The sequence below is a fragment of the Narcine bancroftii genome, chromosome 14 (assembly GCF_036971445.1).
Source record: "Narcine bancroftii isolate sNarBan1 chromosome 14, sNarBan1.hap1, whole genome shotgun sequence".
NCBI lineage: Eukaryota > Metazoa > Chordata > Chondrichthyes > Torpediniformes > Narcinidae > Narcine > Narcine bancroftii.
Window position 1 is genome coordinate 68,331,551 of NC_091482.1, and position 23,168 is coordinate 68,354,718.

The 23,168-nt window shown below is 42.3% G+C and overlaps 1 protein-coding gene across 6 annotated transcripts in view; it reads left to right on the top strand.

The window, feature by feature from the left end:
• The window catches only part of LOC138749484 (ammonium transporter Rh type C 1-like), a 104,680-nt gene extending 81,716 nt beyond the window's left edge, over nucleotides 1–22,964 (top strand). For 3 of the 6 annotated variants that reach the window (XM_069910881.1, XM_069910880.1, XM_069910876.1), the window contains 3 exons: nucleotides 1,233–1,306; nucleotides 4,409–4,501; nucleotides 5,637–9,776. In XM_069910881.1, coding sequence (XP_069766982.1) covers nucleotides 1,233–1,306; nucleotides 4,409–4,492 — 158 coding nt within the window. In that variant the 3' untranslated portion in view covers nucleotides 4,493–4,501; nucleotides 5,637–9,776. Of the gene's footprint in view, nucleotides 1–1,232; nucleotides 1,307–4,408; nucleotides 4,502–4,719; nucleotides 4,929–5,636; nucleotides 9,777–22,835 lie in introns of those variants that run through there. The other 3 variants (XM_069910879.1, XM_069910878.1, XM_069910877.1) reach the window with 3 other exon arrangements.
• The last annotated feature ends 204 nt before the right edge of the window (nucleotides 22,965–23,168 follow it).

Below are 23,168 nucleotides of genomic sequence, written 5' to 3' on the forward strand. Positions count from 1 at the left end.
GAAGGCCGTGGCGACCGGGAGAAGTGCGCTCGCGCTGTGGAAGGGCCATCCGGTGCCAGTCGAGCGGGGCTCGCGCTGCCCGGGGGCCGTGCGCAGCCTGCCATGTCCGTCGCGCCGACAGGAAATCACAGGCGCTCGCCCATCCGCCGCACCGCTCGACAGGTGGGAGAAGTGACTGGTTGTGCGGGGAGCCTTCCAACTGGCTTGCCGGCTGATGACATCGACAGACTTCTCGTGTTACAATTTCTCGTGTTACAATGGGGAAAGATGTGCAATGAAGGGGGAGGATGGTGGGGGTGACATTACCAAAAAACAGCATCGGCTCTCGCTGCAGGGCGGGCCACCTCTAATACATTTTTGAAATGATCTTGCGGGCCAAATATAATTATTTGAGTTATAATTATAAGAGTTTGACATGTGTGCTGTCGAGGCTTTCAGAGCTCTTTCTTGCCCAGGTTAAATATACTGGGCATTGGCTGCCATCTGGTGGTATTAGTGTGTTATTACAGTTCACTGCAACAAACACCTCATAACACGGGGAATGGTGTGTTAAAATGACAATTTAAAATAACTTTTGTTTGAGAGAAGCTGTCAGAAATGTGGGAAAGCATTGGAAAAAGTATTTGAAAGCTTTTCCATTACTGCCTGCTGCTTTTGTTTACTTTCTGTGCACAAGTTTCAGCCATTTCTTCTGTGTAACAAGAAAAAATATTCTGGGTTCTCCCCAGAACATGTTCACGACAACCCTGATCTCTTGGCTGGTTAGCAGTGAGTATGTGCAGTGGGGAGATGGTGCAGTTGCTTTAATTCATTTCCAGAACGCTCTGAGATCCTTGAGATTTTAAAAAAATTAAATTCATACATTCAGCCACAGTAAAAGGCCCTTTCGGCCCATGAGCCCATGCCCCCCAATTAGACCCCATTGACCTACAACAACCGGTACATTTTGAAGGGTGGGAGAAAACCAGAGCACCCAGAGGAAACCTTCGCCGACACGGGGCGAATGTACAAACTCCACATAGACAGCGTCGGATTTGAATCCATGTCGCTGGTGCTCTTACAGCGTTGTGGTACCATGCTGCCCAGTTGGAAGCCTGGTAATAATTTCACCCAGAATATTCTGGTGAAAATGTAATATTCAGAAAGACCCTCTTTGGGTCCTTTTACTCAATCAACAGTCTTGCTTCCTATAAGGTGATATCACTTTAAAATGTACCCGCTTCTTTTCAAAGGTTTTATTCTGAAATTGCCCATCTGGGGAGACCCATCTGATGAAAACTGCTACGACGACGAGGTTTACTGGGAGGTAAGTCAAGAAGCTGAATAAAGCAGCAGACTCCAAGAGCTGCCTCTTGTTGAGCTGCCGAGGGGCAATTTCCATGCGGTCAAAACTGGACGCACATTCAGAACACACAGGAGAATTCACTCTTGGATATATACCGTAAAACCCCTGGTATCTGGTACCTATGGGAATTTGCAGATGCCAGATAAGTGTATTTTCTGGTGGCTTGATTGGTGAACTAACAGCGAGGTGCACCAATTTTAAACTTCCGTATATTTTTATCTATTTATTTTCCGTGAATTGTTTGCTAGTTGCTTGAATTCCGGATACCAAGGTTTTACTGTATATGTAAGAGTTAACAAATTGATATTGACATCTTCACTACAAGGAGTGTGGGTCCTCATCTTAGTTCAGTAACTAAGCAGAATAAGGCAATGAATCCTTTTGTTGATAAGCACCACCAGATGATTATCTTTGGGTGTCAGTTTTTTTTCTGGTGGACCTGCCTTGGTGGCAACATAAGTGATTACTTCTACCTTGGTTCCACTTTCTCAGGATACGAAATAGCTGAGATTCCTGCTACCAACATGTTTTCCTTCACCCTGAGATGCTGTTACTCCAAATACCAAACAATTCAAAGTGACACGTTAGCTTGAGCCTTGCCAATTTATTGGAATATCTATTCATACCAAGACAAGTCAAGTTTATTGTCACCTGATTGTAGAAATACAACCTAACGAAACGGTGCATAAGCTTGCAGACATACAACCAGATAGAACACATACAGACAAATAATACATATGCAGGATAAGTACTTTATCTATAAAAATGAATAAATAAATATTGTTCTGTACAAATGAGAGTCTTAATTGTTAGTGTGAGCAGTTCCTTTAACCTGGTGGGGCTGGCTCTGATCCTCCTGTATCTCTTCCCTGATGGGAGCAGCTGAAAGATGCTGCATGCAGGGTCCTCAGTGATTTTGAGCACTTTCTGTACTTTCTGGGTAAAACAAAAAACGCTTTGTTGAGCACCTTAGTTCTGACTGCCACAATAGTGTGGATCTCCCAGAGGCCAATGGCTACCCATTTCAATTTACCTTGGGATAAAGTCTGCAGACACCATGGTTGAAGTAAAAACACAAAGCTGGAGAAACTCAGCAGGTCAAACCATGTCCTTTATGTAGCAAAGATAAAGACACATTAGCCCTTTATCAAGGCACAGGCAAAATGTGGGCAGGCATCAGAATAAAATGGTGGGGGGTAGGGAAGGAGCACAGTCCACAGGCAGGTCATTTCTCACCTTTCCTCTGATCAGATCCAATTAACACCTTTTGGCTGTTGATCTGGATTCCCCCCCCCCCCCCTCCCATTCTTCAATCTTTATTCAGTGCCTTCCTGTTGTTTGTTTGAAGAAACGTCGGTAATATATTTTTACATCCTATGGACGCCACGAGACCGGTTGAGTTCCTCTAGCATTTTTAAAACTAAAACCTGCCTGGTAACTTTCCCTCTCTCACCTTAAAGGTAAGTACTCTTGGCTTTGACATCATTCCAGAGAAAACCTCTCCTTGTAACTCTACAGTTGAATCTCTATCCATCCTGCCTTCTTTCCTGTCATAGCTACCAGTGTGGCAACTTTCAGGATGTATGGAAGTGTACCCCAAGTTCCATCTGTACATCAATGCTCCTGCCTTTTGCTGAAAACTTCCCTCATCTTTCAGAGTGAAACACCTCACCTGGATTAAAGTCCCATTTCTCTGTCCACATCTCCAACCGATCTCTATTCTGTGACAACTTCATGATCCTCACCTTCCACCACCTTTTATGTCACATGAAGACTTACTAATCAGCCCAGCTACATTTTCCCCATTTATATATTCACACACAACAGTGCTCCCAGCAGTGATCCCCACAGAGCACGAATAGCCACAGGCCTCCGGTCAGAGATATACTCTTCCACCGCAACCTTGTGATGTCCATGGCTAAGCTCATTTTGAATTCAATTTTCCAAATCTCCATGGATCCCATGTGTGTTAATCTCTGGGGAGCTTGTTGAATGTTTTACTGAAGTCCACCAGACCCACAGCCCTGCCTTTAACTATCATTTTCATTACCTCCTCAAAAAACTCAGTCATGTCCCTAAGACATGACCTCTCCGCCCACACAAAGCCATGGTGACTATGCCAAATAAATGTAAATTTGAATTTAGGCATACAGCATGGTAACTGGCCACAAGTCCGCGCTGCCCAATTACACCCAATTGACCTACACCCCGCAGTCCGTTTTGAACAGTGGGAGGAAACTGGAGCCCCTGGAGGAAACCCACGCAGTTCAAGCTCCTTACAGACGGCATCGGATATGAACCCTGGCTGGTCACTGGTGCTATATCAGCATTGCACTAACCACTAGGCCAACCATGCTTTTCCAAATGTGAATAACTCCTCCCATGAGGGGACCCCAATGAATGGTGTAATGAAGCTACCATCACTGCAACTAAACCCATTCAATAATATAGAATTCCTTTGAAGAGTGCAGATCCACTGAGAGCGTGTGGAGAAGGATGTAGGGTCCTTGTCACAGCAGCAATGGGACAAGAGGCCTGATTTACGGAACCTGTACGGAATTGGTAGATGCCAGATAAGTGAATTTTACGGTTGCTTGAGATAGTCTATTCCACAGATTGGCGAACTCACAGCCAATTTTAAATTTCTGTATTTTTTTACCTCATTATTTTCTGCATTTTTTTGCCAGTCCTTAAGGTCGCTGCTGGACAACAGGGATTTTACTGTATTAACCAAAAAATAATTCAAAGTCTCTTCACATCCTTAGTGTCACGTCTATATATTCCCATCAATGTACCAATCCCTGTAGGTATTGGATACCAGGGGTATTTATTGTGTATAGAGTCTATTATGGGGGAAAATAGGAAACCCTTGAATAAAGGAAGACCCTTCAGGCCAACAAGTGTTTTCTGGCTCCCTGGACAAGGACATTCCATGGACATTTTATTTCCTGCTACAGTCTGAGGGGTCTGACATTTATTGGAGCTGGTTGTTATTCATTGAGTTTGCAGTCTCGAAAGTGATTGAGAGACCAGTAACATCTGTGTTGCTTCCTTGACCTGCAGGTGCCACAAGAAGGGGACGTGCTGTACAGTGTCCATGCTACAGCCCCACCCTTGAAACCCAACAATAATGGCGACAGTCAGTAATGACACCAGGTGAGTGAGCCCTGGCTTTTGTGGTGAAGCATTGCAGGTGCACGACTGAGGGTCGGATGGTCATGCGATTGGCTGTAAATTTTAACAGATAATCCAGAACATAAAAATCCAACTTGAGCAGTTTCAGAATCTGAAATCATTATTGGAAATCATTTTTTTTAAAAGTGCCCTAAACCCAACTTGTCCAGTAAGGAGAGGCCATTTTCCATTCTTTTTAGTCCAATGTGGAATGCACCAATCTGATTGTCTTCAAACTTGATAAACTGCTTTGCTGGCAGTGTGACCCAGGACTTGCTGCCCTCCTGGTTGACAGAGAGAAAAGAAACAAGAAACTCGAATCTGCTGGAGAAACTCAATAGAACGGCCAGCATCGGTGGGAGACAACGAATTCTACTGAAAACAAATAAACAAAAATAACAATTATAAACCTGTCTGACATTCCTTAAAATAACAGCACAGTGAACAAAAACAGCAATGTACCCCAGTCGCCATTTGCAACAGCTGAGGTTCAGTGAAGTCTCAGGGCTCCCCCGCAGGGTCCATCCGCCCGGTCTGACTCCTGTCGGCTCTGCACAAACTTTAAACAGCCTGTTGAAGGAGCTGACGGTGGTGGTTTATTTTGCAATATGCTAATAAAGTTTACACCTTTACTGGTATTTTGCTTTTAAAATATTGTGACAGCATCACTCCACTGGTCAGCGGGAAGTGCCTGACAGTGCAGTTTTATGCAGTGATTATAGCTCAACACCTAGAGATTAGGTGGAAATTCTGGGGGTCGTCGATCCTCCAGTGAAACAGATGGAATTTTAAACTCATTAATTTATTTAACTAGCATCTTGATTGAACGAGATGACTTATGAAAAATAATAATAATGATTAATAATATCAATGTTGGACCCTCAAACAATGGCAAGCCTGTCTTCCTGTGGTGTTTTCTGTGGTTGGTAAAGCTGTTGCAGCTCCACTAGCTGGCCACATGGGGGCACAGGCGAGCACACGACACCAAGGGGGAGCAATGAAGAGCAGGACACTTGAACTTCTGTGAAGAAAAGATAGCAATCGGGTGAAACAAGAGGGTCATCAATTGAGGACCATGATGCTCACAAAGTTATTCCATTTTTTAAAATCTTTGCAGATGACTGGGAGTTGTGATGAACGTGACCAAGCCTTTGGCAAGAGGCCACCTTGTCCAACACTCCTGCACAAGTGAAATAAGCACCTTCTGTGAACTCCCCCTTGACCTGAACCAATTTTTAAGGCTCATGGGGCTGGAATGAGTCCCTTCTCCATCGGGGACAGGATCCTCTCCATCTCTTCGCACTCAGTTACTAGAATACTGCCTTTTACTTAAGGGCTGTTTTGAGTGGTTTGCTTTTTTTAGTGACTGCCCCGTTCCTGTGTGGGACCCTCACTGCCACCAGCAGGTCTCCTGCCGCTTTTGCCCTTCCAAGTCCTCACTTTCTCCCCTTGCTCTCTGCATCTCAAGCTCCCGACGGCCGAATGTTGACACAAAAGGCACGCGAGTGTTATGGGCTTATAAAGCATCTTTCAGCACCTCCAGGAATGCCCGGTATGTCTTGCAGTCAGAAGTTGTAAAAATACACCTGGCCAGTTTGACACGGGGACCAACTCATCCCCCCAATGCCTCATTGAGGACTGGGATGCTCAATGGTGATCCTGTCTGACTCCTGTTCCACATTCAAGTCACCTGTGGCATGTTTCAGTGTTAGGGAGGGGTGGGGTCATTGAGGTGGGGGACAGAAAGGAAGAAGTCCGAGATCAGTGATCAATCCTGGTTCAGGCTCCTGAGGACTACATGTGCAAGGAAATGGGTTGGGTAGACGACCCTGAATAAAACCAACCAACTGGGTTTGGATCGTGATCAGAGCAGCCGTTCCCAATCTTTATCCCCCCAGGTCTCTGCTCAAGGTTTGTGGCCCTTTCCCTGTGAATCAGTCGAGTTTTGGTTTCTTCCGCACATCTCACCTATTGACTACGTACAAAAACGTTTATGTTACGTGAGGTGAAAAGAAATCAAGGCTTTTACTTAAATTTGCTGTGGTCCCCAGGCGGCCTGGTGTAGAGTACGACGTCAGTTTCAACTTGCATTTCTAGAACTCACTTCAATATTATGAGGATGTGTCCAGTCACTCCATCAATATCCTTTGTTACACATAAACACTTCAAGGGGTTGTTTTTTGAATACTAAGTTTTATTTTCTCAGCCTTGTTAAGGACTATAAGATTTAACACATCTAAAGTTCACCAAACATTCAGCTTTTCACTTTGATTATATTCTGTTAATGGTGGAATCCCACAACATGTAAAGTCCTTCAATCCAGTGAGTCTATGCTGACCATCCACCAACCACACATTACTCCCTGATCTCATTAACTCCTCCCAGATTTTACCACACTGGAGGAAGTGTACAGTAGTCAATTAACTCACTGACCCACTTATATTTGGGTACTTGGAAGCCACCTTGAATGTGTGCAAAATAAACAGCCTCTCACCTCTGCTCCCTTCCCTCACCAATGACTGCAACAAGTCCTGAAAATCCTGATCAAAAGTAGACACCTGTTAGGTAATAAATAACCTTGACAAAAGGCTCAGGCCTGGAACGTTGGTGATGTGTGTTGTCCATAAAGAGCACTGTGTGACCTGCTGAGTTTCTCCAGCACTTCTGTGTAATGGTCACAGAATCCGCAGACCTTGTAGGGTAAGGTCTATTTCCTTGCATTTTTTTTCTCCTAACATCCAATTTGTTAATAAGTATAGATCTTTGCTGGCAGTATTCGGCAAGTAAACCTGAGACTTTGAAACAACAGCTCAACAAAATCATGTTTTTTTTAACAATCAGATTTGATTTCAATTGACAAATTAGGCCAGTTTTTATTTTGTTCATTATATTGATAACATGCAATAGAAAATGAAACAGGCTTAATCAAATGTTTACTATTATGTTGTGACATTGACGGAGACCATTCAATGTGCCGATCATCCATCCCTGCTCCAAGGTTAAGCCCATCAATCCCATTCCAGCATTTATTCAAGAAAAGGGTTCTGCCACCCCCTATTCGATGTGAATGGGGTATCTCCGCTCCCAAATCCACCTCATGTCAGAAACTGCCCTCAATTCTTCGACTTCGTCCCAGGCCAGCGAGCGACACAACCCATCAAGGGCTGTTGGAGAATCCCTGGTCAATCCGACTCATTCACAACCTCAAACACTGGAGGTCAGAATCCCGCTCTGAGAGATGGCTTCATTGAGGGGTTGAGTGTCCTCTAATTTTTTCAACCAACTCCGATTACAAGAGGGTACTAAAAAGCATTAAAGTTAACTAAAAATCTGTAGTAAAAAAACTGATTTTGCTTTTTTTTTTAAAGAGTTGGCAGATGTTCATGAAAGAGTTTTTAAGGGTACCATTTGACTGAACAATACACTTAAAAAGAATTGGAAGCAGTATTTGTAGATGACACTACAGATTCTTTTAACTGCTAAAAGTACTTTAATTTTTTTGTTTAAACGTAGACATATAGCATGGTATCAGGCCCTTTCTGTCCGCAAGCCCACTTTGACCAAAAACCGCATTAACTTACAACCCTCTGTATGTTTTTGGAGGGTGGGAGGAAACTGGAACATCCAGGGAAAACCTCCACAGACATGGGGATAACGTACGGACAACACTGGCTTTGAACCCCGGTACTGGCGCTATACAGTGTGCTAACCTCTATGGTAACTACTGCCTATAGTAGAAGAGAAAATTGGTATCTTCAAACCTGGAAAATGCACTTTCAAAACAAAAAAGCCCAATAACTGCAAATTATTCTTCAAATTAAACCCAGGAACTGCCTAAACATTCACCAGCATTTTGGAGGGAATTGAAACACTGCTAAGTTGAAAAGTCAACTGCAGAGGGTGCTGGGAAAATTACTGAGGAAATTTACACCAAGTTTTAATGCAAAAGTTCCTGAGCCCAACAGGTCACCCTTCGGCTTGTGTTACTGTTACGTAGAAAAGTTCCAGGCTTGCAGGGACCCTGCAATGTCTCTTCCTGCCAATGTCTCGTCTCTTTGTCTCACTGTATTGGATGCTTGTGTGCTGTTAGCCAGAATCAGACACACACAAAGGTAAAGACTGTACAACAGGCTTTTTTAAAAACTTTTATTTTCACACTGAACCATATAAATCAAAATATATACAAACATTTCCCTCTTAAATATACACAGTGGCATTTTCTCCCCTTTTTTCCCCCCTACCTTCCCTCCCCTCTTTCCACCCCCCTCCAAAACCAATAAACATTCAACATATACAATACAATAAAACCATTAAACAATGTCATCACACAATGAAAAATAAACAAGAAAAATGTGTCATCTACTTTTACACACAAGTCATTTTGTCTTCTTATCATTTTAGGGGTTGGAGGTCCAAGGCGAGCCCTCTCTGTTATGTTCCATGTACGGTTCCCAAATTTGTTCAAATAATGTGACTTTATTTTTTAAATTATATGTTATTTTTTCCAATGGAATACATTTATTCATTTCTATGTACCATTGCTGTACTCTCAGGCTCTCTTCTGATTTCCAAGTTGACATTATATATTTTTTTGCTACTGCTAAGGCTATCATAATAAATCTTTTTTTGTGCTTCATCCAGTTTGAGGCCTAATTCCTTACTTCTTATATTACTTAGAAGAAAGATCTCTGGATTTTTTGGTATGTTGCTTTTTGTGATTTTATTTAATACCTGGTTTAGATCTTCCCAAAACTTTTTCACTTTCTCACATGCCCAAATTGCATGTACTGTTGTTCCCGTTTCCTTCTTACAGCGAAAACATCTGTCTGATACTGTTGGATCCTATTTTTTTTAAAACTTTTGGGGCGTGATGTATAACCTGTGTAACCAATTATACTGTATCTTGCGTAACCTTGTGTTTATTATATTCTTCATAGTTCCAGAACATAACTTTTCCCATGTTTCATTTTTTATCTTTATGTTTAAATCTTTATCCCACTTTTGTTTAGGTTTATAGCTTATTTCATCATTTTCCTTCTCTTGCAGCTTGATGTACATGTTCGTTTTAAATCTTTTAATTATCATTGTGTCTGTAATCACTTATTCAAAGCTGCTTCCTTCTGGTAATCTCAGTCTGTTTCCCAATTTATCCTTTAAGTAGGCTTTCAGTTGATGGTATGCAAACATTGTACCAAGAGTTATTCCATATTTGTACTTCATTTGTTCTAATGTTAATAAATTATTTCCCAAAAAACAATTCTCTATTCTTTTAATTCCTTTTCTCTCCCATTCTCTAAAGGAAAGGTTATCTATTGTAAAAGGAATTAGCTGATTTTGCGTCAATAATCATTTTGGTATTTGGTCATTTATTTTTTCCTTTCTAAGTGAATCTTCTTTGAGTAAATGATGCAATACTGGTGAGCTTTTATATTGTATCAGCTTTTCATCCCACTTATAAAGTATATGTTCCGGTACCTTCTCCCCTATTTTATCTAGCTCTATCTTAGTCCAATCTGGTTTTTCCCTTGTCTGATAAAAATCTGATAAATACCTTAATTGTGCTGCTCTATAATAATTTTTAAAGTTTGGTAACTGCAAACCACCTTGGTTGTACCTCCCTGTTAATTTATCTAACGCTATCCTCGGTTTCCCCCCCTTTCCATAAAAATTTCCTTATTATTCTCTTTAGTTCATTAAAGAATTTCTATATTAAAGGAATTGGTAACAATTGAAATAAGTATTGTATTCTTGGGAAGACATTCATTTAATGCAATTTATCCTCCCTATCGACGTTAGTGGTAATTCTTTCCAATGTTCTAAGTCTTCCTGCAATTTTTTTATTAGTGGCTGATAATTTAATTCGTACAAGTGTCTTAAATTATTATCTAATCTAATACCTAGGTATCAGATTGCTTGTGTTTGCCATTTAAATGGTGATTCATTTTTAAATTCTGTATAATCTGCATTACTCATTGGCATCACTTCACTTTTATTTGCGTTGATCTTGTACCCCGATGTTTCTCCATATTCCTTCAATTTCTTATGTAGTTCTTTTATTGATATTTCTGGTTCTATTAAGTAATTAATTAAGTAATTGATCACCGCCAGTGGGCTGATATCGCCTCAAACCGTGCATCTTGGCGCCTCACAGTTCGGCGGGCAGCAACCTCCTTTGAAGAAGACCGCAGAGCCCACCTCATTGACAAAAGGCAAAGGAGGAAAAACCCAACCCCAACCCACCAATTTTCCCCTGCAACCGCTGCAACCGTGTCTGCCTGTCCCGCATCGGACTTGTCAGCCACAAACGAGCCTGCAGCTGACGTGGACATTTTACCCCCTCCATAAATCTTCGTCCGCGAAGCCAAGCCAAAAGAAGAAGTATACTTTGATGTCATCTGCAAATAAATTGATATTATACTCCTTCTCCTTTATTTTTATCCCTTTTATTTTATTTTCTGTTCTTATCAGTTCTGCCAATGGTTCTATTGCTAAAGCGAACAGTGAGGGGGATAATGGACATCCCTGCCTAGTTGACCTACTTAATTTAAATTGGTTCAATACATATCCATTTACTGTTACCTTCGCCAATGGTCCATTATATAATGCTTTAATGCAATTAATATATTTTTCTGGTAGACTGAACCTCTGTAATACTTTGAATAAATAATTCCATTCTACCCTGTTAAAGGCTTTTTCTGCGTCTAAAGCTACAGTCACTGTTGGCTTCTTATTTCCTTGAAGTGCATGAATTAGATTAATAAATTTACAGACATTATCTGCTGTTCGTCTTTTTTTAAAATAAATCCAGTTTGATCTTGTTTAATTTTTGGTACACAGTCGGCCAATCTGTTTGCTAATAATTTTGCTATTTTATAATCTGAATTAAGTAGGGATATTGGTCTTTATGATGCTGGTGTTAATGGATCCTTCCCCGTCATTGGTATTACTGTAATTATTGCTGTCTTACATGAATCTGGCAAGTTTTGTGTTTCTTCTATCTGGTTCATTATTTCCAGGACAGGAGGAATTAATAACTCTTTAACTGTTTTATAGAATTCTATTGGGAATCCATCCTCTCCAGGCGTTTTATTGTTCAGCAGCTTTTTTAATATATACAACAGGTTTTAATCCACACAGAGCCAGGCTGGCTGTAGCTGCAGCAACTCGGAGTGAGGCCTCGGGAGGCTGGCGCAGGCTTATATCCCAGAGGGTGATTGACACCCGACTGGGTGGGGCTTGATCCCTTCAGGCCAACTGATTGGCAGCCGGCCAGGTGTTGTCCTGTCCCCTTACACTCCTGAAGGTACAGAGGTTGCCCACTGCAGTAGGCCGGTGGTGGACCACCACAATGCAGACTGTTTTGTAGCAAATTAGAGAGGCTTTTAAGTCAGGCGAAGATGTGCTGAAGATAAGCTTCCATGGCATCTTGAGCTGCTCATTGATAGGTTGGGAAGATTGCACACAAAAATCTGAAGATGCTGTGAGTTTAGTAAGAACACACAGAAAAACTGGAGGAACTCAGCCGGTCTCACAGTGTCCGTAGGAGGTAAAGGTAACATTGCTGGCATAACAGGCCTGAGCCCTTCTTCAAGGTATAAGCAAAAAAAAAAACCAGGAAGGTATCTAGATAAAGACTGGAGAAACAAAGGGGGAAAAATAGAAGGAGAAGGAGTCCAGACCAAAGGGACAAAAGATGGTAATTGGATATGATAAAAAGAGGTGAGGATTGAATTTAGATCTGTAAAAGGAGTCGAAGGGAAAAGGGGGGAAGAGAGCTGGGGAAACGCCGACGGAAAAAGGGGGAGTGGAGTTTAAAGAAGACTGGAAAATTCGATGTTAATGCCATCTGGTTTCCCAAATGGAAGATGAGGTGTTGAACCTCTAAGTTATGGGTGGTCTTTTTAAAACAGTGCATGGGCAGACATGTCAGCAAGGGAATGGGGTGGGTAAATGAAATGGGTGGCCACTGGGAGATCCACACTATTGCAGTGGACAGAGCCAAGGTGCTCAACAAAGTGATCTCCCAGTCTGCGCCCAGTCTCTTCGATGTGTGTGTGTGTGTACATGGGTGTATGTGGGTTTTACCCCTCTTTACTGTGGTAGATTTTCCAGCAGGAGCCATCTGTGGGGCTTTGGGAGCCCTGGCAGATGATTGCGAACATCTTAGCCATGCTGTTGAGAGCTTCCAATTACTTATCCCCAGCTAAGTTAAAGTCAGTTTACCCAGAATGTTGCAGGGATCTGCTTAGCCAAGGTGGTGGGGAGGAAGTGGGGGGGGGGGGGTGTCCAGGGTGGAGGCATCCAGGGTGGAGGCAGAATCTGCAATGGACTAATTGTTCTTTTTTTCCTTCCTTCATTAACAAGTTTGTGATAAATAATCTCAAACTGAAGTTGTTCCCTGTGACTCCAAAGTAAAAAAGGTTACATTAATGGGATGGTGTTTAGATTTTACCACTTAGAATAATTTACTTCTGAATTAAAATTACTTTGTTACAACTTTTCAAAGATTTTTGGGTTCTATATGCTGTAAGGATATTCCTGAAGAAGTTTCTTTCCGAGAAATGATTTTATAAAAATTCTATTTCATTGTAACTTTCATTTTTTTTCTTTATTTCATTTCGAGTTAATGTTAAAATTCCACTACCACTCCTAAGGTGTTGTCATTTCTAATCCAAAGGAGGCATTAAGTAGGAAAGAATTTGTTATTAAAGTGGGTCAGAATGAGGAAAGGACTGGGTGAAGAACTTCAGTTATGTGGATAGGTAGAAGTTTGGGTGTTCTTGGAATGGAGGAGGTTGTGAGGAATTCCGATAAAAGTCCTTACAATGTTAAGGACGTTGACAGATTTTAAAGAGAAATTGTCACTCTGGTGGTGCTGTTGTATGTGTGCTTCAGAGAAATGAATCGGAGGTCAATCAACAGAACTCTTAAGAGTGGCAGAGAGAATCACCCCCTCCCCCTCCACCACCCCATCCCCACCTATTGACACGATCTACCAGGATCGTTGTCTGAAGAGGACGTGCAAAATCATTGAGGACCCCTTCCACCCCACTCACAGCATTTTCAGCTGCTCTTGTTGGGGAAGAGATACAAGAATGAGAGCCAGCACCACCAGGCTGAGGAACAGCTTCTTCCCACGGGCAGGGAGAATGCTGAACAACCAGAGGAACGGCTCACACTGACCCTCCGAGACTTTCATATGCACCAAACAATATATTTATTTATTTTATCCTGTATATGCATGTGTGTTATGTCTAGTTGTATGTTTGAGTGTTTTGCAACGAGGACCAGGGAACCCTATTTCGTTGGGTTGTACTTGTATAATCAGATGACAATAAACTTGACTTCTTACATTATGGAAGGTATTCTTCGAGATAGTATATACGCATATCTGGATAGGCAAGGATTGATTGGGGCACTCAGCATTTTGATGAACCTTGTTGAGTTTTTGAGGTGACAAAAAAAGTGGATGAAGGTAGAGCAGTGGAAGTGATCTATTTGGATTTTAGTAAGGCTTTTGATAAGGTTCCGCATGGAAGGTTAATAAGGAAGGTTCAGTTACTAGGGATTAGTAGAGAGAATGTGACATGGGTTCAAAGATGGCTGGGAGATAGACAGCAGAGAGTCATGGTGGTCAACTGTATGTCAGGTTGAAAGCCTGTGACAAGCGGGGTGCCTCATGGATCAGTGCTGGGTCCCTTGTTGTTTATCATTTATATTAATGATTTAGAGGAGGGTGTGGTTAACTGGGAAAGCAAATATGTGTATGATACGAAAATAGAGGGAGTGGTGGATTGAGAGGAATATTTTCTTGGATTACAGAGGATTTGGTTTAGAAGAGTGGACTGAAAGATGACAGATGGAATTTAATGTAGACAAGTGCGAGGTGCTACATTTCTGAAAAAAATGACAAAAATAGGACATATGCAGTTATGGTGAGGGCATTGTGTGAAGAAACTTCTACTAACATCACTATTGATTCTCTTGCTGCCTTGTTCCTGACCTCATTTCAAGTCAAGTTTATTGTCAACTGATTACACAAGTACAACCCGATAAAGCAGTGTTCTCCAGTCCTCGGTGCAAAACACACAGACACACAACCAGACATAAGACATACAGAAGCAATACAAGTATTCAGATATACCAATAAATAAATATTTTTCATGAACATGAGAGTCCTTTGGACAGTTCCTTTGGATGTTCACCATTCTCACTGCCCATGGGAAGAAGCTGTTCCTCAGCCTGGTGGTGCTGGCTCTGATCCTCCTGTATCTCTTCCCCAACAGGAGCAGCTGAAAGATGTGTGCAGGGAGGAAGGGGTCCTCAATGATTTTGTGCGCCCTCTTCAGACAACGATCCCAGTAGATCACGTTGATGGTTGGGGGGGGGGGGGGGTGGGGAGAGATTCCAGTGATCCTCTCTGCCACACTTATGGTCCTGTTGATTGACCTCCAATCTTCTGTGAAATAGGAGCTGGGATTGACCATTCAGCCTTGAGACAGCTTCCCATTCAAAAAGACCATGGTTGGCCTGTTACCTCAAGTACCATTTTCTTGCCATATGCCCAGAATATTTTAATATCAATCACTGTTGGATGCAATTAATGACCAAGGCTTAAAGGGTTGTGCATTCCAAAGATTCACTGACATTTCCTTCAGTCCTCTTTGTTTGGTAATTGTGACTTTTAGATTTTGACTCCACATTAAGGGTAGCATCTTCCTTTCATCAACCAGTGTTGTAAAGGTTTAATGTGAATCTCGATACAGGGTTCCAACCCAAAGTGTTGACTGACCATTTCCTTCACAGATGCTGCCTGACCTACTAAGTTCCTCCAGCTTCTCTTTGTTCACTGTAAAAACACAATGCTGGAGAAACTCAGCAGGCCCCACAGTTTATGCTGAGTTTGTCCAGCATTGTGTTTTTACTTCAACCACGGTGTCCACAGACTTTTGTGTCTTACTTCTCTTTGATCACTATTTGGTTTCATTGATTTGTTTGCAAGGACACCCAGATCCCATTGACCATTAGCATTTCCCAATCTCTCTCCATTTAAAAACAACTGGAAGCCAGGGAGATATTTGGAAATCAGGATGATGACGGGTGGAAGAAAGAGGAGTGTCAGATGGATAGAAGGAGCAGGAAGTCATGAGAAGACAAATGACATTGAAACATAGACCAGGATTTTGAGGAGGTGGAGACTTTCAATGTAAGGAGACAAGAGGAAAGGGAGATGATCAAGTCTGCATTAAATTACATCAGTGGAAATGAGAAAAAAGCGTGGGGTTCAGGATGAAAGTTTGCAGAACATAAGCTGGAGATTCTTCCTTGATTTCAGGATGATCTTAGGAAAAACTGCTTTCACTGGGTGGAAATGTGTCGAGAGATCTATCAGCAAGGTTAACAGCGAAGAAGGATGAGAATTGATTAACAGAGATGTACAAGGTTATAACAGGCAGAGCCTGGGTGCCCAGCCAATGCTTTTCTCCCGGCACAACAGGAGCAAATACCAGAGAACATCTTTTTAAGGTGAGGGGAGGAAAGTTTAAGAGAGATATAAGAGTTAAGTTTTTTACAGAGTAGTGGTGTTTGCAATACATTGCCAGAGGTGGTGATGGAGGCTAGTACAAAACAGACATTTAAAACTCTTAAACTGGCACATGGATGCAAGAAAAATAAAGGGTCATGGGTGTGAGGTAGGGAAGGTTTAGGTTGTTGAGTAGGTTTATAGATCAGAACAATATCAGGGCTGAAGGGCTTTGTTCTTTGTTCTAATATTCGGCTTTCCTCCAATTCAGTCAATCTGATGATACCTGATGCACTTCTGTCTCCATCGTTAGCCAAGCCTTCAGCTGCCACGGCTCTGATGTTTAAACTTGGTTCCCTGAACCATGACTCCTCAAAATCTACTTCATTCACCAAGCTTTTGATCACTTGTTCTAAAGTGCCGATAGATCACTTCCCACCCGCCCCCCCCCCAACCACCGCTCATCCACGTGATCCACTAGGATCATTGCTTGAAGAGGGAGCGCAAAATCATTGAGGATCCCTTCCACCCCATGCACAGCATCTTTCAGGTTCTCCCATTGGGGAAGAGATACAGGAGTATTAGAGCCTGCACCACCAGGCTGAGGAATGTGCCAAAGGAACTGCTCCCACTAACCATATTTACAAAACAATATGCATTTATTTATTTGTTTGTATGAATACTTGTCCTGTATATGTATTGTTTGTCTGTATGTGTGCTGTCTGGTTGTGTGTCTGTGCGTTTTGCACTGAGGACCGGAGAAGGCTGTTCCGTCGGGTTGCACTTGTACAATCAGATGACAGTAAACTTCGCGGACCCCTCCATAAATCTTCGTCCGCGAAGCCAAGCCAAAGAGAAAAAATCTTGACGATGTAAACAGCTCAATGACAGTGGCTTTTGTTTGAAGCAACTTGAGATTAAGGAACTTTGTAACTGGAAATTGTTGATAGGAAAATGTGATATAATCACATAAGATGGGATTGTGTTGTATGATCAGATAATTTATACAGCCATATTTCCAGTGTCCCCATTGGCCAGCCTTGAGGAAGGGTTCCAGCCGAAACATTGACCATTCTCTTTCTCCCATTGATGCTACTAGACTCGCTGAGTTCTCCAGAAAATTGCTTTGTGTTTCCATGTTCTGTTGATACAGCATTAAGTAAACTGATCATAGAACACGACAGCACAGAAAACAGGTCATTTGGCCCTTCTAGTCCATGCTGAAATATCATTCCACTCGCCCCATTGACCTGCACTCTGTCCATAGTCCCCCTAATGTTTCCTTTCACCCTAAAGCCATGTCCTCTTGTATTTATCTTTCCTAATCTAAGTTAAAAAGCCTTCTCACATTTACTCTGTCTACACCCCTCATGTTTTTGTAAACCTTGATAAAATCTCCCCTCATTCTTCGCTTCAAGGAATGAAGTCTAACCTGTTTAATCTTTCCCTGTAACTCAACTCCTGAAGACCTGGCAACATCCTAGTAAACCTCTGCACACTTTAACCTTACTGATATCCTTCCTGATCATTTAAATAGTCACAAATCGTTGGGGTTTGGTTTCTTTTAGCCTGCTTGATTTGCCCTTCAATTTCCTCCCCATATCAACTTTTACAAATCTGTTAAAATCCCCTCAGTGTTAGGATCTGATTCATTTCTTCCACATTTTTTTGTCCAATGTTATTACCCTTCCTGGATTTTCAGCAATAATTAATTACCTCTGGTTGTCCGGGAGAGTCGCGAGACAAGCTGCATTCACTTTACTTCACATTTACTTGGCTGCAGATCCCTGCAGTGTCCCCTGTGGTCAAAGGTCAAGAGGTCAAATGACTCTCACTGGTTTAACAAGGTCGCAAACCACTTTTTTATTGGCGGGACAAGGCCAGTGGGAGACACCTCACATATTTCATTAGCTTTTTTGCCTTGCTCATTCCTATACAACGTGGCCGCAGGGATTGAGACAAAGAGCGGCAGCGTCTGTGAATGACAAAAGAAGGGGAGCATTGCCCATTGTGGTGCCAACAAGAGGAGCGGCCTACAACAGGCTGTGTGGATTAGGCTGACAAATTGGATGGGAGGAGAAGGTGAAATTGACTGACTGAGATAACCCTGAATGAGCAAGTTCCCATGGAGTTGGGGGGAAGGGTGGGGCAAGTGTGGGGATGGAAAATGGAGGGGAGGGGAAAATGATGTTCAAGTATCCTGGGCCCTGCCCTTCAGGCTAATCCATCTGATCTTTAGCTTTCAAAAAAAAGCAGGAAAATAGGTCAATGGATTCTCACGGAAAGACATCAGTTTTGAGGCTGGTATTAAAACCACCGAGGGCTGTACCACTTAATCCTTCAGTTAATGGATAGAGCAGCTGGGCTGGAATCTGACTCGTCGTGAATGGCCTGTCACAGTGCTCTTTAAATTGAGACAGACTACTTAGATCATATACCCGTGCAGTTAAAACAAACCTCTGGTGTGTGAAACCATCAGACCCTCTGAAGATTTTGCTAAATTATAATCAGATTAGAGGCCTCGGTCCTCATGCTTATAGCTATTGAGAGTACACCAGAGTTTTAATGACTACGTGGTGCTGAATTGAATAAAGGCCTCAAATCTCACGGCAGGGGTCTACCTCAGCTCACACAGCAAATTGTTCCACTGAGGGGAGGTTCTTTTCTTCCACTGTTCTCTATAATTATGTCAATTTGGTGGCCAAATTGTTTGCTTGAGTGGACAGTAGAGCTGTTCAGATGGGGACTCCGACATGGGCCTTGCTTTGAAAAGGACACCTCCTCTATTCATGTGCTAATTCGGGAAGAAAACATCAGCGCAGACTGGCAGGACAAGCAGAGCCAAGAGCAGCAAAGTTGGGCCCAGAACACCTTAAAATACTGCACACTGAAAAAAGCAAAACTGTCATCCCTTGGCCACGTATCAGAATGGAAATACACACATTTGATTGGGCAACTTGACGATTCACTATCTGCATTCACAGCAGGAAACAACTTAGAAATTTGATGGCATAATCGACCTTTTTCTTTCCACTCAAAAAACCACCTGAAGTAATCCCTTACTAGCCATAGAGCACCTATGTCATCTTAGACTGGCACATGGATACAAGAAACTACACCCAATTGACCAGTGGCATCTCTAAGGTTGGTGTCATCCAGTGAGGTAACTCATGGTGTTCCCCCCAACCCTTCCCATGGACCTTGTCCCATTACCAGACCAGACAGAATCCTTAATAATGGTTTTTGTACTAATGTTACTGGTAAATCGTAATCCCCGTATATCACTGAATGTAACGGCAATAGTAGTGAGATAAACAACCAGCAAAATTGTAGCACATGCAGATGAAACCACGTGATTCGAAGCGTCGTTGTAATTGGGTAATAATGGAAGATCTGACCGGAGCGCATTAGAAGGCTCAAAAAGTAAATGAGCATCGAGTTTTAGAATTGTAGGTCTATTGATACATGTAAGCTTTGCTTACGGAAAATATTTTTGTTTTTGTAACTACAGGGATATTTATATAAAGAATAATAAATTTCTGATGAAAGTCTGCACAAAAATTTTATAGACAGTCATTCTGGTGTCACCCCTTGTACCCCCCCCCCCCCCCCCCCCCAGTGATGTGAGTGAACTGACCTACAACCCCTGGTACATTTTGGAGGGTGGGAGGAAACTAGAGCCCCCATAGGAAACCTACACAGACAAGGGAAAAACGTACCACCTCCTTTCCGACAGCACGAGATTCGAACCTCACTGGTGCTGTAACAGCGTGGCATTAACCGCTGTGCTAACCGTGCTGCTCTTTTGCAATTTAAATGTTTTTATTTTCTGGAGGGATCCATGATCATTTCCTGGTTATTTTGCATCACTTGTCAAACTGGAAGGGCAGTGTTTCAATGGCCCCAGTCTTTAGCGCCACCCCATCCTTCACACAATCCCAGAAGGCCAGTTACACCAAACTGTTTTTATCGATGTCGCACAGGTCAACGCTGCGCGATTTAAAGTGAAATCAAACGATGTAATAGGTCAGACTTGGATGGAAACACTATTGCTCAATTTTAACTTTGAATCTTATACTAATGCAATTTTCAAAAATATATTAATTTTTTTTAACAGTACAGCACGGTAGAAGGTCCTTCCAGCCCATGAAATCTGTGCTGCCCAATTACATCTGGTTAATCTACCAGCCCTGTAGCGTTAGAAGGGAGCACCCAGCGGAATCTCATGCAGGTCTTAGGGAGAACAAATAAACTCCTTACAGTCAGTGTCGGATTTGAACCCGCTGCTGGCGCTGTAATAACGTTACGCTAACCGCCCCTGCAAGGCAGCAATTCTTAACCTGAATGAAGCATGAGATTTGCCTGTCCAGGGGCCATTTGGAGTTAGCTGCATAGTGAGAGCCGGACTCGAAGGTTAAATTAAATTACAGGAACCTCCCCACCCCTGTTGTCCAGATTTTAAGCAACATGCAGCCTCAACAACCGGCAAAGAAATTTGCGGAAAATAAATAGCTAAAAAACAGGGAAGTTTAAAATGGGCATATTCCCCCCCGCCCCCCCCCCTCCCGTGGTTAGTTCGCCAATCCATGCAACACGCCGGCTCAAGTCACCGGAAAATTCACTTATCCAGCATCTACCAATTCCCATACATGCTGGATACTGGGATTTATTTTAACCATATCTATTAAAAATATGTTATTCTATTAGAAATTGTAACAACAAAGTTACTGGATTGTTGTGAAAAGCCCACCTTTACAAGGATAAAAAAAAGCTCCTTTCTGGGCAAATTATGACAGTGGGATATAGGAACATTTGAGCTGCTTGACACCTACCGACATTTTTCCACACCTGTGATGGAGGTATCGGCCCGAAATGTCGGTTCTGTATTTTTACCTTTGCTGTATAAAGGACACTGTTTGACCTGCTGAGTACTATTTAGACAGAGTGAAGCTTGGTCTGCACAATTCCATCAAGTACATCCATTAGGGATAGCATAGATTAAATACTCCTGACATGGCTTTATCAGGCGATCTTAGCTGTAGCAGGGCAGACGAGATAATACAGTCCCAAAACAGAGCATGAGATCTCCAGCATCACGCTAAAAATATCCAATAGGGCCAGAGCAAGGCGACGTTTTGCGAGCTACATTTTTATTTGATGAACTCATTGTTGTTATATTTGCGGTACAAATGTATGGGTTGACTCGCTGGATAGCATGCTGTGGGACCTGCTGAGTTTCTCCAGCACATTGTTGAGTTTAACAGCATACAGAGCTGTACCTTGGTATAGCAGACAAAGAAAAGCTTGATTTTTTTTTACATAATCTATGCAGATGAGATAGTGGCTGTATACAAGTGCACATTTGGTGATGACACAGTGATAAATTCAATAAGGTTTACTCTGACCCTCTCCTAGTTCACCTCGAGTGTCACAATGGGCATATGGTGAAGTATATAGGTGACTGCATATTGGTTAGAATGAGGTTAATTGGGTGCCCAAACCTGTGATGCTTCTCGGAATGAAATTCAAATAAGACAGATTGATGCACTAATTACATCAGGAATGTAATTTATGTATTTTCTCACATGATGACTGTATATGAAAATAAAGGTTAACTAAAAAAAATTGAACTGAGCTGACTGTTGGTGGAAACCAATGGTTTTTAAATTGCTCCCTGAAACTCACCTTCCACATTCAGACATCCTTAGGCCATGGGTGCTCTGTGGTTAGTAAGGGATTGCTTTATGTGGGATGTGGGTGGAAAGAAAAAGTTTGTGAATCACTGTTTTAATCATACCTAATTGACTCATTATGTGCAGGGTTTCAGAACTCCAAAGGAAATGGGCTAATGACAATTTTTCTCAAGCAAAATACTTCAGTAATAATTGGGTCTGGAGCAACGATTCTCAACCTTCCCTTTCCACTCACAATCCACCTTAAGCAATCCCTTACTAATCACAGAGCACCAATGGCCTTGGGATTACTTAAAGTGGGATGTGAGTCTTGGGGAGAAATTTTGAAAACCACTGGTATAAACCATGTGTACAAAGTTAACAAAATGTACGAGATTCTCAGAGGAGCTCACTGGAATCTGGGACCGCATTATGCATTGGTATTGTTAGAAGTGTGAATAATAAAGACTATTTTATGAAACATTGGTCAGCTACACTTGTGTTCCATGAGAGTGTGGAAGTGCAGTTCCAGTCACCACACTGTAGGGAACGATGTGATTACACAGGAGAGAATGCAAGTCAAGTCTAGCTATTGTCATCTGATTGCACTGTACAACCCGATGAAATAGCGTTCTCCGGTCCTCGGTGCAAAACACTCAGACACATAACCAGACATAACACACATACAGACACGCAATACATATGCAGGACAAGAATTCATATATACAAATATATATTTAAACATATAGTACGGTAACAGACCATTTCACCCCACGAGTCCGTGCCGCTCAATTAAATAAATAGATATTGTTTTGTAAATATGAGAGTCTCAGATGGTCAGTGTGAGCAGTTACTTTGATCATTCAGCATTCTCACTGCCCGTGGGAAGAAGCTGTTCCTCAGCCTGGTGGTGCTAGCTTTAATACTCCTGTATTGCTTTCCCTATGGAAGCAGTTGAAAGACGCTCTGTCTGGGGTAGAAGGGACCTCAGTGATTTTGTGCGCCCTCTTCGGACAACGATCCTGATAGATCATATCAATGGGCTGGGACGGAGACCCCAGGGATGCCCTCTGCCACTCTTATGGTCCTATGGACTGACCTCTGATCCATTTCTCTGCAGCAACCGTACCGCACTGTGATGCAGCCGGCCAGGACACTCTCGATAGAGCTCCTGTAGAAGGGTGAGGAGATTCAGCCGGATGATGAGGAGAGTTGAGACATATTCTCTGGAGAGGAGGCTGAGAAGGTGACCTATTAGAGGTATATAAAACTATGAGCAGCATCATTTTAAGTTATTTCCTGTGTTAGCCATATCCAAAACAAAAGGTCATAGTTTCAAAGTGAGAATCACCTCTGAGGAGTAAGATTTTTTTCCACACGGGGAATGGGGGATATCTGGAATGCGTTGTCAGAGGAGATGATGGGATCGGACACAGTCGCTACTTTTAAGGAG